The following is a 14,692-nucleotide window of genomic DNA, read 5'->3' on the forward strand; positions in this document are numbered from 1 at the left end:
CCCACGACACTGCCCTCCGATCTGCGTCCTTCACGTTCAGTTGGTCAATTGGATCGACCATGGACCAAACTCAAGCCGGCGGTCTTCTCGACCCGCCCGAGCTCACGCCGCTCGAACAAGAGGTTTTGGACGAGTATGAGCGACTGGCTGACAACATGAACAAGGTACGTCTGAACGACCTAACCTTGCTAGACTGGTTGAATGATCCCTAACATGCGCTGCAGCTGGCCACTATTCTCGAACATCTCGCCTCGAATCCTAGCTCAGAAATCCTCGATGGCCTTCGCGAGCTCGAGCGCAAAACAAGCCTTGCCTTTACGCTTCTCAAAGCCAGTGTTTACAGCATAGTCTTGCAGCAGGAGATCGACTGGGGTGATGGCTCGACGGCGCAGTAAACAGGAATAAACAAAAGGAAGCACTCGGAGAAGGGCCAAGAGACTAGGATTGATACCCAGCGTAACACGACACGAGAAATGACCAATATCACAAGATAATAAAAAAACATTTGATATGATTTCCAAGCGTGATGTTACATCATCTCATACTTGTTTTGCCACATCAGGGGACGTCAGCGGAGAAACACCCTCCATTACAGGCTACAGATACATGATTTCTTTTGATAGTACAAGATGGTGCGTAAGAGTGTGGGTGTGAGTTTAATTTAGTATACAGCTCCTCCATAGTACACCTTGCGCACATCCACCAGCTTCTTGCCCCGGCCGATGGCAATCTGCTCGGGGTCAGGCTGGTTGGTAAGTGCTTGGTAGGCCGCCTTGACAGAGTTCATGGGGTTCTTGGATCGGGGCATGCGGGCAGAAATGTCGTGAATACCGGCAGCGCGGCACATTTCGAAGATACGGTGGGGGCAGCGAAGTCCAAAGCCTGCGACGTTGGTTAGCGTGTACGAGGCAAAAGATAATGTTTAAATACGTACCAGGAGGTCGAGCCATCAACTCGACGACAGTGCCTGAGATCTTGGAGGTCACGTTGCCGTAGATGGTGCGGTTCTCATATCGGCGAACAGGCTTCATGTTGCGGATAGCCAACATCTGAGCTGTCTCCTCAGCCACACCGGGCTCAGTAGACTTGGCCATACCCAGGCCCAGACGACCGTTGCCGTTACCAGCAATGGCAACGACAGAGGTGCTACGGACCTTGCCCAGACGAGTCTGGTTAGAGACCCATCGAGTGACAAGACCCTTTGTGAGCAGCGAGCGGATCTCCTTGAGAGACATGCCGGTCAGGCGTTTGATCTCCTGGTATTTACCAGAATCGTCCTGACCTTGATCCTCGGGGTCAACGGCGTGCTTGTACAGGCCCTTGACACCAGGGACCTTGCCCAGGTCAGGTGCCTCAGCTGTGTAAGTGCGGTCGACACCCGCAGGGCCGTCCTGGATGAGCTCGAGATTTGTGGGCTCGACTTCACCCTGGCTGCCGAAACCAACAATCTTGTCGAGCTCAGACTTCCATGCCTCATCAACAGCCTCGTCAAGCTTCTCAGCTTGAGAGCGGGTCATGAATTCAGGACCCTTGTCGTTGGCAGTGGGCTCGGGACCGTCCTCGGTAACAATGTAGCGCTTAATCAACTCTGGGTCCTTCTCGATATCTTTGAGCTCCTCCTCGGTAAGGTCTATCAAGTCCTCGCCTTGGCTTTCCTTGACTCGCCGCAATGCCCGGACCATGGCACGGGTAAGCTGGTCGCTCGTCTTCTTGTCGGTAACCTTCATCATTCTCTCTCCATAGTTGTCGATCCATTCGTTCTTGTCGGGCCATTGCACCTCTCTCGGAGTACCCTCGATCTCAGGCCTAATATCGTAGCGGGGGTCGAGCGTTGAGTAGTCCTCAATGTAGGTGGGCTTGTAGGGATCGTCACGTATACGACCCTGAATAATAAGGTCCTCGGGGTTGACAGCCTTTTCACCTAATTCGATAGCCTCGAGCTGCTCTGGTGTGTAAGAGGCCCTCAAGTTCTCCATATCCTTCTTGCTCAGCTCGCCAAACATGTCCTGCTTGTACTGTTTCATCTTGCTGGTGTGCTCACCCGACTCCTTAATCAATCCCAGGTCCTGGGCGGTAACATTTCGAAATCGAGACTTGCGCTTCGACCGGGGTGCCGAGGTGTGAAATTGGCTGCATGGAATGATGGGGACGGTGATGGAGGTTGAGGCCGTTCGGGATGAGGCGATGCACCTGCCGAGGAGGTTGCGCGCCGGACGTGCGACGCTCATGGTCGGCAGGAGTCGGATGAGAGTCGATTCGAGAAGGGGTCCAGCGACGAGGGAGGAGGGGGAGGTTGAGTCTATTGGCGTCACTCTCTCGCTCTCTCTATATCTCTCTCACACGAGCTCGAGATTTTTTTGGGACCCAGGAAATGGATCTCAATTCAATTGACAAGTTCCCCATGCGGTTAGCGTCTGAGAACGGCTGAAGAGCCAATCAAGGTGCAGATCTTGGGAACTTTCATTCTCCGATCAAGATCACGTGTTATATATTTGTCTAAATTAACTTCATGTCAGTCCCATTGAATTCAACCAGGCCTCTACATTATAGTGGTCCGTATTGGGCAATCAAGTGTCTTGGTAACAATTCAAAGTAGTAAATTATATGGAATTGAACTGAACACAATCTCTACGTCTGATAATTGGTTCTCGTATTCTTCTCTTCCTGATACACAGCCTTGACCAATCATGATCTATCTTCACATCAGTCGACTTTTGTTACAAGGTGAAACGTCTCAGTAACCCCTGGAAGCCTAGTCAACGTTAGGGGTCTGTCGTGTTTACCACCGTCCTCACCACCCATGTGGGCCAATTTACCATGGACCTGCTTCTCGTCTCCCATCGCCGTCTTCCATTTCAACTCTTCCCTTTTCATTGATCGCTTATTGTTTCTGGTTGTTCTTGTTCTCCCAAACACTTACCATCCTTTTAACCTGTACGTGACTGGCGCACGACAGTTCTTTTTATTCTGTACATAATTCAAAACTCGCTATATCAACCTGATCTTCACTTCATCTCGAACTTCGCACTTCGCATCATCATCACCATGGCTCAATTCGATTGGTTTTCCAAAATCGGCGCTACAGACGAGGCCGTCGCTGTCCTTAACGATCAACCTATACTCTTCACTATTCTTCTGGTCGTTCTTGTTGCCGTCATCCTGCAGATGGTCCTTCTCTGGTACATTCACTATGCCACTATGAAGCCCGAGCAGCGCAAGGCAGCCCAGGATAAGAAGGACAAGAAGAAAGCGGCAAAGACCAAAAAGCCCGCCAACGCCAGATAAAACAACCTCACTCCTATACCACCTTCACGGCCATTTATGTTGCATCAGCCAACTCAAATCAGATCCACAAGCTCAAACCCAGTTCTTCATCTCACGACCCTTCTTTCCATGGGATGATCCCACCCATCATTATACAGTCCTCTTGTTCTGCCATGAGATATCATAATATAAATCCTTATACCCATTACCAAATTTTGTCCCTTTTCTCACATAGAACTCGTTACCCAGTGATACGTTTGCGCCGTCAAATCTTGGTCGATCAATGTTATATCCCGTTATCGCAACTGAGCCACTGGTCCAGAGTCTGGAAGTCGCATGGGCCCCCTCCTGCGTGCCCATACTGTAGGCAGGTTTGTGAGCCGGCTATAGCGTTCCAACTCACACTCATTATTGTGCTCTCCTGATCTTCCTGCTTGGCGAAGGCACGAGTTTCTGGCAAGCCGTTTCCTGGTGTCATGTCTGGCTGTTCGTTTGTGATGTGTGTTTCTGAACTTGTTGCGCACGGGATTGTAGGAGGAAGCATTGATCTTTTGCTTCTTCTCTTCTTGACAAGCGAGGGCACTTGAATATGCGCGAGAAGAACTCCCCAAGCTCTCCTTTCTATGTGACTCATAGAATCTCCTGATTCGTTGCACGAGCTAGAAATAGTCCCTTCACTTGGTCGCAGGGCAGCCACCTTTTGTCTGATTGCGGGAGACTCAGCATGCCCCATGCGCGCGAGAGATATGGCGATGACTGGAAGTAGCTGGGCGCGATCTGATACACTCTATCACCGCTGTTAGAGACTTAAAGCGCATCAACCTAAGACATATATACCTTGAGAAATGGTACGTGGAAAACACCAGGCGTCAGTTTCGCAAGACAGTAGTCAGGCCCACAGCCCCAGACCTGACAGCCTTTGTATGTTTTCTCTGTAGCCAGGGTCAATTGTTCGAGGAGGATGTCCAGTAAGGATAATGAGTGCAAATCTTCCAGCAATTCTGCATAAGTAGCACTCTCCATTCTGCTATTTGATCCCGCAAGTTTCCTCTTGTCGCAGTTTGATGGATAGTTCAGGCTGGACATAAAGGCATCGATAGCATCTTGGTCGGTTGGCTCCAAACTCTCCAACAAGTCGCTTCCTGGGCACAACTCGGCATTTTCTCCCGCGCTGATCATCCTTTTCTGTCGTTTTCGTGTTCGGGGTGCCTTTTTGGGTGGCTCTTGTCGCTCGCCAAGTCGGCGAACATCGATTGCTAACAGCAAACCCCGAAATGGTGTCGTCCATGCCGATGCTGGAGCGACGAGAGCTGATGAAAGATCCGGATGTTGAATCGAGAAGGACAAAAGGCTAGGCAGCGAGGTCGCTAGTGACCTATTGTGCTCGAGATGGATACCTAGACGATCCCAAATCTGGTGAAACCTCGAGTTAGTGGTGGAAGATTGAGATTGAGAAGAGGCTGTTGAAATACTTCGGAGTTACTGATCGTTTCAGCGAGACCCTCAAGATGAGCAGGTTCTAAGATAGGACGACCGTCAATGGCGAAGGACACCTCAATGCAACAAACCCCAGAGCGAGAAATCCATAGGTGGGAATTTGTGACTGCTGATAGAAGATCTTTGGCGTTTTCGATATTTTGTGCACCGTCTGGAGGGTCGATATTCAATGACGATGTTGCTGAAAGTTCAACATTTGCCTGTTTTGCAACTATACGTATCGTTGGTAGGCGCAGCGTACAGGACATCTTTGCCTCGTCCTAGGCGCATACCAAAACATGAGATGAGTTGTTTGGTAAACTGCTGTAACCGTTGGTCTTGCGTTTTGTCTATACCTTTCACCGAGGAAGGTGCTCCCGGGTACCAGACCTACCAGCAGCACATAGGAAATCGACCAGGAAAGAGCGATTGAAGTGGTATTTAGTAGGTATAGATTGTGATAATGCAGTGCTACGGTACTAAGCCAAGACCTGAACAACTACCTATGTCCTAAGATGAATATTCCAAGATATCTACTAGACTAACACGCCGTCGTCTGTACAATTATGAAGCCACTAAATGTCTATAAAGTGCGCCCCCACGGTATTTGCATCCTTGATATAATAAACACTTGTGCTTGCTCCCCAAACTCCTTGCAATTGATGAATAGACTACTTCGCGAACCATGGGAATTTCTTCTTTGGTGGCTCCGCAAAACCAGCTGAGCCACTTTCAACATGCACACTGCGCTGATAAATGTCCTGTTTGATCTGTTAGCAGTGTCTTGATCAGTATTGGCTTGACCTTCTTACCTCTTCGTCTGTCGGCATTCGGCAACCCAGAATCAGCTCTCGTGCATTATCATGCTTGGCTAGATTCGGGTATGATGTGCCCTGACTTTTCATCATCGGAAGCAGAACCTCTCCAAGCACCTCAAACTTTTTCCAGTTAATGCGGTCTCCCTCTGCCCCAACGAAGGTTCTGCTTCCCTCCTCGGCGGACACCAAATCTCTTCGGTGAAGAGGAATGAATGGAATTCTTGGAAGAGATGAATTCTCCCAAGCTAAACGATACGCAAAGTGACTCTTTTGCGTTCCCATCAGTATACCCAACCGAGCGAATCTCTTTTGTATATCGGCTGGTACTAGCGCCCTTGTTTGATTCAACCGATGAATAGCTGTTCCGTTTACACCAGCTAGAACAGCCGCCAGACCATTGTAATTGTTCAACTGGCGAAGTTTAAGCGATATATTCATGAATTTCTCGAGTATCAGCGCTCGGTGTTTGGCCTTGTCTCGTAATAAAATCATGTTGGCAACCCATTTCGCAATATGGTTGAAGTGGTTAATCATCCTGTTGACATTGCGCAAACTCTTGCATCTTTCTTTTTGTGATGCCGACAGACTGACATGTCGAACAAAGTCTCGGATACGGATAGACGAAAACATGATCCAGTCGATTCTGGTCAACTCATCCGCAACATCATCAGCGGGTATGTCCATGAAGATATGGTAGCGGAACTTGTTCATGGGCAAATTGTCTGTGGGCTCCAAGCTAGCCGCCGCTCTCTCATAGTCCTCGAACGTATGGAAGTGCACTTGACTTGAGACACTGCTACTTCGATCTGCAAGCGAAACCTCCGAGCTCCCAGATGGTCGCCCATCAGTATCGGATTCCACTGTCAACACGCTCACACCAGATGACAGCTCGTTCATGTCTTTTGACAGGATTTCGCCCGCAAGCCTATCGCTTGCCTCATCCGAGTTCGCCCAGCCAGTGTCATCGTCCTCTACCACGTTGAATTGGAGATGGCGCCGCATGTGCTGCGCAGCGATGGAGAAAATCGGCTCGGTACTCAAATATCTGATGAACTCTTCCAAGTTTCGTCTTGTTTGCGGACGTGCGAAGTCGCCAGGATAGAGCGACACCCATTTGGCCACTACTTCGATGATGCGTAGTTGCGTTGCCGTCTTGGAAAGATAGTGCGCTGTCTTGTCTTCCCTCACCTGATCCAGCCTCGTCAAAATGGCAGTGAAGAGCTCGCCAGGAGCCGCAAACTTGCGATAAAGACACAGGAACACATCAGAGAAGTTGTTATCTATCCGAGTCAAGCGGGGGGCGAGAAGACGGTCAACTAGCTCCTCAAACGTCACTCCTGCTGCCTTGGCTTGCTTATCTAGACTGTTGTCGTCGTTTCTTTGAAGTATCGGAATGTCGTCGGAGTAACGATATGACTCTGGATCAGACTCATCTACATCCAGAAATGAATCGGTGCTGGGCCTGTCCAGCCGAATACCGGGAGTTCTGAGCATATTGTTGAGTGTTTGCGTCGGGCCGAGTTCTCCCGCCTCGGGATTGGGACTGGCAGACTGACCCCGTTTAGGGCTACGAGAAGTCTGCGTTCGATAGCCTTCGCTGATCGTAGGAATGGAAAATCCCTTGAGCAAAGAGAAGTCGGAGCTTGCTCGACTGTGCTTGCTATGTTGGCTGATGGGACGACCGGTGCCGATATCAGGGGCTTCTAGGTTAGCAGCGGATTGCGCTCTTCTGCGCGACACTGTTTCGCCATTCTCTTCTGAATCGCAGTCAGTAAACCTTGGCTCCCAAGAACTCAATCCAAGCGCATACCTCTTCGATGTGCCATAGCAGCCCTCAGGATGGTGTGCAGACATGTCTTCGCAACCTCAATGTCATCGGTAGACGAAATCTTGTAGGTAGACACGCAAGACTTGAAGTATGTGTGGCTTGCTATCGCTTCGGCGTTAACTTGCCACTCAGCTTCGGGTGTCTCGCATTTGCAGGCCACCAAGCTGGCAGGTAGGCCGGAGTTTGTGAGCGCAGCTGCAATCACTCAGTTAGCATGGCCCCCTTAGCATACATAACAAGTATATCTCATACCTAGTGTTTGAGGAAGCTCACGCACAGACTCATGGTTTGTGACATCATACAAGATGAGCGCAGCGTCCACTCGAGGGACGATGTGTCCATTGATTTGTTTGGGCCACTGAATAGGTTGCGTAGGGTTCAGCTCAAAGTACTCCAGATCCAGCTCGAGCAAAGTTACAGCATGTGAGTTGTTATCAACCAGCATGCGAACACTGGAGGCATTGGAGATGGGTGGTCGAGATAGGCCCAGGACCCGCTGAACAAAAGATGATTTGCCAACGCCTGTGGAACCGATAACGGCAATATTAAAACTCTCCATGGTTGGAGGTGTTTGTGCCTGTAAAACATAAAGCTGTGGTCAGCCGTCTGTCGCATAACTGCCTCCAATACCCAGATCCCGTCCCGATGCAGAGCAACAGTGCCCCGCGCAAGCTAGAGCAGAGCGGGGCGGCATGTGATAAAATGATGTTTGTTACATACCCAGTATGACGAGGGTGCAGCGGTCAAAGATTCTCGACGAGGAGGCGGCCAATGCTGATTTGCTTCGTTATCATCGCTGTCTGGGTCTGTGACTGGCTTTCTTGTTTCCCCGCGGCCTCTGCGTTTGGCGGGCTTGGCAGGGTTACCGAAGTTGTGCCCTTTTGTGTCGTGGAAAAGATGTTCGTGGTCTTGGTCGTCTAGCGATTGGTAGACTGAGCTTCCATCAGATTTGTCGTCGTCCTCGGATGTGGTAGCAGCTTGGATTGCTGGATCGTATGTCTGGAAGAAAGGATCGTCGATGATTGAGCCGACCGAGTCTCGATGGTTACTGGTAGGCGCTGAGGGATCGGAGTCGCTTTCGAGATTGGAGTTTAGAGAAGCCGAGCTGGCTGTCGAGTATGGGCCAGGAGCGGCAAGGCCTGGAGTTGAGTGAGCATTTTGCGGACCAGCATGGTTGGATTGCATGATCGCAACTTCAGCGACTATGCTGAATGCAAGAGAAGCATAGAGGGGCCAAGGTAGATTAAATGCGAACGACGCAGATATGGTATGGAGGGAACAAATCTCGTGGCGTTTGCGGGGAGGGAAGAAGCCGTAGAACTCGCTCGAGGAGCTACAGTGAGATAGGTAGGGGCCAGAACCGTGGTAGGCGGAAAGGATGGGATAAAACTCGAGAAGGGATAGAATCGCTTGTGGTTTGAGTGACGAGAGACAAGACACAAAGGGCAGCAGAGCAGAATGCCAGTAAACGAGGGAGGGAGACGAGTTTACTGACCGACAAGACTTTGCACTGTACCGCAGGTACAGCAACGTACCTGAGAGGTGAGGGACCAACGGAAGGGATTGGATCGATGTCCAATTGGTGGTTGTGGCACTGTACCTTGACTAGCGAGGTTGACGTCTGGGGCGCAGATACGACGGGAACAAGAGCTGTAGGTCGGCTGGCCTGACGGACAAATTGGAAATCAATGCCTACCAAGTCAATTGAAGTTCCAAAGCCAGGACAAATATAATAATTGAGGCACAAATGCTGGTGCACTATTCTTAGGTACCTAGGCAATGCCCACGATGAAGACCAAGCGACGCAACTGAGACACCAATCTCCAAGTACCTAGGTAGTCGAAACCTATTGGAAACACAACATGTTAGTCCAGCCAGCCATGCTCACACTGACGTGATTCAACACAACCAAGGGCGTTGACACGAGGAAACGTCCGACAGGAATCTACCCGTACCTGCACTGTATCGTCTGTATCGCAGCAGATAGCCGTTGCGATGCCCTTTCGTGGAGGGGCAGGGCAGCGCCAGAGGCGTCAGATCTCAGTTCAGGAGACACGCTGTGTTGGACCCAGCGGCTTGGTTGAAGAGTGGATGCGTTGGTGGATGCGTTGGTGGATGCGTTTAGACCTGAATGGAGGGGGTTCCCGAGAAGCGAGCGCGCCCAAAGGAATGAAGCACAGGATATGTGTGTATCAACAAGCTCCCGCCAGACGCGCGAAATGTCGAATCTGGTACAAAGAGGGGAGAGAAAGCTGGCTGGAACCGAGCCCGTGGATCGGGAAAGGAAAGGCAACGTTTTAGGAGCGGTTGGTCTAAGGTACGGGAGCCTTAGTTGGGTGGACTACTTCCAGTTCAGGAAACTGGGTTCAAAGCGTCAGGATGGTCAATAGGTAGTGTCTCGGCGTTTGGGTTAAATTGGCTGTTGAAGATCCGGTAATAAATAGCAATATGCAGTAATATTAACGGCAAGCATATCACATCACCATGAAACAAAACAAAACAATCCAAACAAAAAAGGGTCCTTCCTGTACGAAACGGCCTATCCATAGATAGTAGGCCAAACCTGCCAAGACGACAGTTAGGTTGATTAACTGTATCATATCCATAGAGCGAATTGCATCGTAATTGTGTTGTTGACAGTGCTTCAGCATCTTGTGAAGCAGGTTGCAGGTTGCAGGTTCTGGCGTTGTTGATGTTGACGCGTTTCATTGGGAATCACTTCAAGGACCCAATCTCATGTGCTCCTTTGGCGCGTTCATATCGATTGGCTGTATTAGACACCTCACTGCATACGGCAGGGACCTACCCTTGCTCATTCTGAACAATCACAAACCCTCATTGCATCCAGACCAGACCACCAATTGTCATTAAAATGGAAGGTTAACCAACCTGGTGTGCATACTTGCCAGGTCTGCCCACATGGCCATTGCATGACAGCAACAGCTTGCCTGTACCTCACTCGCTCCTCGCCTGCCCGCACTTATCTGCACCTGATCGTAAATCAACCAATGCAAAGCACCAAACATTGAATGCCGAGCGGTTCAGCTTGCACCTGACACTACCAGTCAACTTCAGTATCCAATGTCCTTCCACTCCGCATCTCTTCAGCTGTCCTCCATGATGATGGGAGATTGAGGTACTTGTACGGGCTGGAGTGTACAAGCAAAGAAGCAGAGTGTGTTTTCTGCGTGAATTAAGATGGTAGCGTCATCCGTCGAACCGGTTCGACTCGAAATTCTCATGAAGCTATACTACTACTCTAAGTCTTGAACTTGAGCCCCGCCGCCAATGAACTATATCACCAACAACGAGCTATCGGATACGGTTGAATAAGTTCGGTACCGTGGTTTAGTCTGAGACACTCTCTAGTCAGAATGTGGGGTCTACTAATCAGCCAACCAAGGCTTCAAAGACTCACGGTTGTAAAGAAAGTCTGTGATAAGCCATTGCCGGATCTTATGGCTCCTCGACTTTAGCAAAAAGAATTCCTCAAGCATCGTCCCCTTGTTCAAAGTTAAATCCGACCTTGGACCCCGCTCGAAACCAGGGGCTCAGGGCTCTGACGTCTTGGTAACGATGTGAAACTTATATCCTATCATAAGTCTCTCTACTGGTCGTGTCTTAATTTCAAACATGCCGATCAAATGTTCTCTTGGGATCTAGACTCCTGTTGTGCTACAAACGCATGGTGTTAGTTTCCACCATATGATATATACCAGAAAAGTTGGCGCTCAAGGCATAATAAGAGACGAAATTACAAAGTCAGCTTATGCTACTCATATCACACTGAGGTTGTTTATTCTTATACCCTAAAGCTGAGAGGCCAACTTTTCTGTTTCCTGCTAGCCCCAGCGTTGAGAACATTGCGACTGCGTTCCATTCTTGGTGACGGAATGAGACATGAAGCAGATCGATCCGGCTCTCCCAAGGTAGCTCCCAGTTATTAAACTCTGTATGGTTCGCTGCCCCATTGACGTTTTCCTGTTTCCGTACTCCACCTCGCTTATTGTGTGGCTACAGAAACCCATTGGTTGACTCTTATACTCTGAGACTTTACGACTTGTATAGGTAGTTAAATGGGCCAGTACACGCGATTCATGACGAACGATCCATCTTGTAAACTTTGATAGTCAGCGGCTAACGGGGACACTCCATATCCGTATTTTTTCTATCGGCCGGCACCGATTCATGTTGCTACTACAATTCCCCGAATGTGTTGACCACGAGTCACTTGGAGCGGATAAAGGATAGCAGAATATGTTTGGCCTTATTATGTCCCATTTGGCAATCCAATATTTTGAATTCTGGCTTGCTAAAGAGGCCAGAATTGCCATCAACAGACTGTGAATGCCAAGGTAGGAATGACTTTGCCCGTTTTATGTTTCATGTTCAATGAGAGTCTGTCTGGTATTTCAGAGGAACGGCGAGATGTTACAGTCATTCAGCATCCACCCAACTAACAATGCTAAAGCATCCTTCAGTGATTAGCAGCTGTTATCCGGGTTCATGGTTAACCACCTCCGGGAGGTGTTCCTTGGAAACATGCCCGACAATTGTCTTGGCACATTCCCACGCCCAAAAGCGGGAACTTTTATCAACTTGACAGAAGCACGAACCGCCCTCTGTCCTGTCATGACCACGCACGGATGGATCGCTCCCGTGGAGCATGGCGCCGCCAGGTTAGGTGTCACAACTCTATTTCAAGTCAATAATGCATGTTGGCTGGCTGGCTGTCTGGGTAGTGCAAGACGACGCTACCTGGGACGTGAGCTGCAATCAAGTTCCAAGGTTGAGTAAGCCATTGTAAATTCCTACCACGTACTGCATCTGAATATCCGGGAATTATCAGAGCATTGATTGTGTTCCTGGTCATGCCATAATTGAAACACCCTTCATAATTTGGTTGGGAGACCAGTTGCCCTCTGGCTGATGACTTGACAGAGAGAACAAGGATAACAATAGCCATCCTTCTATGTCGACAAAGTTAAAGCTCTTCTGCGTCTGGTAAGGTTAGTATCATGAGGTCTGGCCCCTCGGGGTGGAATTCTATTGACAATTACACATTTACAATGCCCCCTCGGCAGCTAAACTACAAGAGATTGTGTACCATGAGGCCCCAAGTCGTGTTTATGTGCTAATGCACAGAAGAGCTTGATATGCGCGTGTGTTTACCCATGCAATGAGCTTGTTAAGTAGACTTGCTGACTCTAGCAGAGACTTATGAGACAAGATGAGTCGCCGTGTCTTACCCAGGACCCTGCATCTATGCATACATGCACATGTGTGCAATGAGAGAGCCAGTACATGTAGCTCCATAACTTACTGAGAGGATATCCAACAACAACCAGCCTTGCTCTTGTGAGCTATGTCCCAAAACAGCCGTTTCTGAAGAATAAAGTTTTGTCAAACACTAACCAGACAGCGGGAGGCACTCCTTTTCCGCGATCAGGAACGCAGAGCGCACATGGCTTTGCCCGGACCGGTCCAGGAACTCGCCCCCGGGTCCAAGTTGGTTGCGCCACGACATCAATGCCCGCCATCGCCGACAACCTCAAACCTTCTTCCAGTGGGTCGGGTCTTGCTTGACAGACTTTGACATGGAGGAATGAACGATTGTTGGTGCTGTATTACTCTAGCATAGGCTTCGAGCTGGATGTATTTATCTCGCCAACCACCCAACGTGCGGATTCATGAGAAAATTTGTCAGTTCATCCTTTATCATTCTATCGGCACAAGGCAACGATACTACTCTCAAGTTTTTCCTTCAATATCGTTTATATGATTGGTGTTGTGCTGCAATCACAGCAGTCTCCAATCATTTAGGATCCTATCCAACATCCACTTCTAAGTTCGTTGCCCAGCTTGCCCATCATGGCTACAACCATGTTGTACACAACTGGTGCCTCAGTGGAGGATCCCCCTCACAGCTTAACAAACACTACAAATGGCTCTGGAAAGCCGAGGCACCGACCAACGGCACTGCAGATTAAACCACTGGACCCCAGTGAGTTGAGTGCCAAGTTGGGTGGCCTCTCCGTTGAGTCCAATGATCAACTCAGTCCCTCAATTCATATCGAGAATTCTACCAGGCCGCCGCTGTCTGCTATGAGCATGGGCGTATCACCTAGGACCATCCCCGAAACACGCCTAAGTCCATCAGCGAAAACCACGGTGTCTTCAGCGTCTTGTAAGAGAGACAGCGACAGGCTGAACCTGCCATCACCTGGAAAGCCTCCACGCCGGGGTAGCATATTTGATGCATTCCGTTTCAAGGGCTCGAACTATACAGATGAAGCACAAAGCCAAGATACTGGAAATGCTCAAAAACCTGCCCCCTACAAGCATGTTCCTCAAGTGGCAGCACAGCAGTTTGCTCGCACCACCACTGTGGAGACTCTGTCACAAAAGACTTCACCCAAAGGCATGAGACCTGCCCCTGGGCCTCGGTCAATGAGCAACGCTACCATTTCGTTGCAGGAGTACCACAGACAATACAAACGAGCACAGAGCATATGTACTGGTAGAACGTCAAGTGGCTATAACCAGTCGAAATTGGCTGGTACCGTCGATGCAAACGACAGAATCTCCCAGCAAAAGAAACAAAATGCTCGTTTGAGTTCATACGGCAATAGACCTGAACTACCAAGAAGAATGAGCACGGGCAACATGTCAGGGAAAAATGATCCCCAGCCCCCATCACCATTTCGACAAGATTCTACAGGTATTGGAGGCTTCCAGGGAAACAATGCTCCCAGCACAAGACGAGACTCTGCTAGTTCATCAGGCTTTTCAGACACATCGTCATCATTCACGCGCGATTCTGGCCCAGCAACTCCGTTCAAGTCGGAATTCGGTGGCAATATTTCTCCCAACCGTCGAGGGTCGGAGACCAGCGCAGCAACCTCTGGATCGCGAAGAGGCAGCTTTGTCAATGTCCCAAACCCTCAGCACACAGCTGAAATACACCGTGTGGACTGGTCGCAGAGTGATCAATCCGCAAAGGTCCAACGAGACTCCAAGTGGGGAGGTCTCAAGCATCGAAAGACTAGTGTAAGCCAGCAAAAACCGAAGGATGAGAAAGACGGCCCTCATGTCATTGAGACAGCGTTACAGACGACAAACTCACAAAAGTCGCCAAAGCCTGGGTTCCTTAAGCGATTCATGCATTAGCAAAATAGTGGACGAATGTACAGCATGGTGGACAGTTAATAGTGAATGAGAAATAATAGCCTACCCATTACTGTAGTATTTCCATCGTTTATTTAATATCAACCAACACGTTCTTTTGCGCCGAACCAAACAATTA

General features: G+C 49.4%; 5 protein-coding genes across 5 annotated transcripts; 3 read left to right on the forward strand and 2 right to left on the reverse strand.

Moving 5' to 3' along the window:
- Positions 1–59: 59 nt before the first annotated feature.
- Positions 60–395, forward strand: FPSE_04723 (uncharacterized protein; the record flags this gene model as incomplete). Its single annotated transcript, XM_009257841.1, has 2 exons — positions 60–164; positions 225–395. The coding sequence occupies 2 exons, from the start codon at positions 60–62 to the stop codon at positions 393–395; spliced, it is 276 nt and encodes a 91-aa protein (XP_009256116.1).
- A 266-nt stretch (positions 396–661) lies between these two features.
- FPSE_04722 (uncharacterized protein) lies at positions 662–2,228 on the reverse strand (the record flags this gene model as incomplete). The annotated part of the gene is made up of 2 exons (XM_009257840.1): positions 662–882; positions 935–2,228. The coding sequence occupies 2 exons, from the start codon at positions 2,226–2,228 to the stop codon at positions 662–664; spliced, it is 1,515 nt and encodes a 504-aa protein (XP_009256115.1).
- An 817-nt stretch (positions 2,229–3,045) lies between these two features.
- Positions 3,046–3,285, forward strand: FPSE_04721 (uncharacterized protein; the record flags this gene model as incomplete). The annotated part of the gene is made up of 1 exon (XM_009257839.1): positions 3,046–3,285. The coding sequence occupies one exon, from the start codon at positions 3,046–3,048 to the stop codon at positions 3,283–3,285; it is 240 nt and encodes a 79-aa protein (XP_009256114.1).
- Positions 3,286–5,411: 2,126 nt separating this feature from the next.
- FPSE_04720 (uncharacterized protein) lies at positions 5,412–8,571 on the reverse strand (the record flags this gene model as incomplete). The annotated part of the gene is made up of 5 exons (XM_009257838.1): positions 5,412–5,501; positions 5,553–7,315; positions 7,369–7,581; positions 7,639–7,963; positions 8,107–8,571. The coding sequence occupies 5 exons, from the start codon at positions 8,569–8,571 to the stop codon at positions 5,412–5,414; spliced, it is 2,856 nt and encodes a 951-aa protein (XP_009256113.1).
- A 4,686-nt stretch (positions 8,572–13,257) lies between these two features.
- FPSE_04719 (uncharacterized protein) lies at positions 13,258–14,556 on the forward strand (the record flags this gene model as incomplete). The annotated part of the gene is made up of 1 exon (XM_009257837.1): positions 13,258–14,556. One exon carries the CDS (start codon positions 13,258–13,260, stop codon positions 14,554–14,556), a length of 1,299 nt encoding a protein of 432 aa, XP_009256112.1.
- Positions 14,557–14,692: the final 136 nt, after the last annotated feature.

This window comes from Fusarium pseudograminearum, chromosome 1 (assembly GCF_000303195.2).
Source record: "Fusarium pseudograminearum CS3096 chromosome 1, whole genome shotgun sequence".
NCBI classification, from domain to species: domain Eukaryota; kingdom Fungi; phylum Ascomycota; class Sordariomycetes; order Hypocreales; family Nectriaceae; genus Fusarium; species Fusarium pseudograminearum.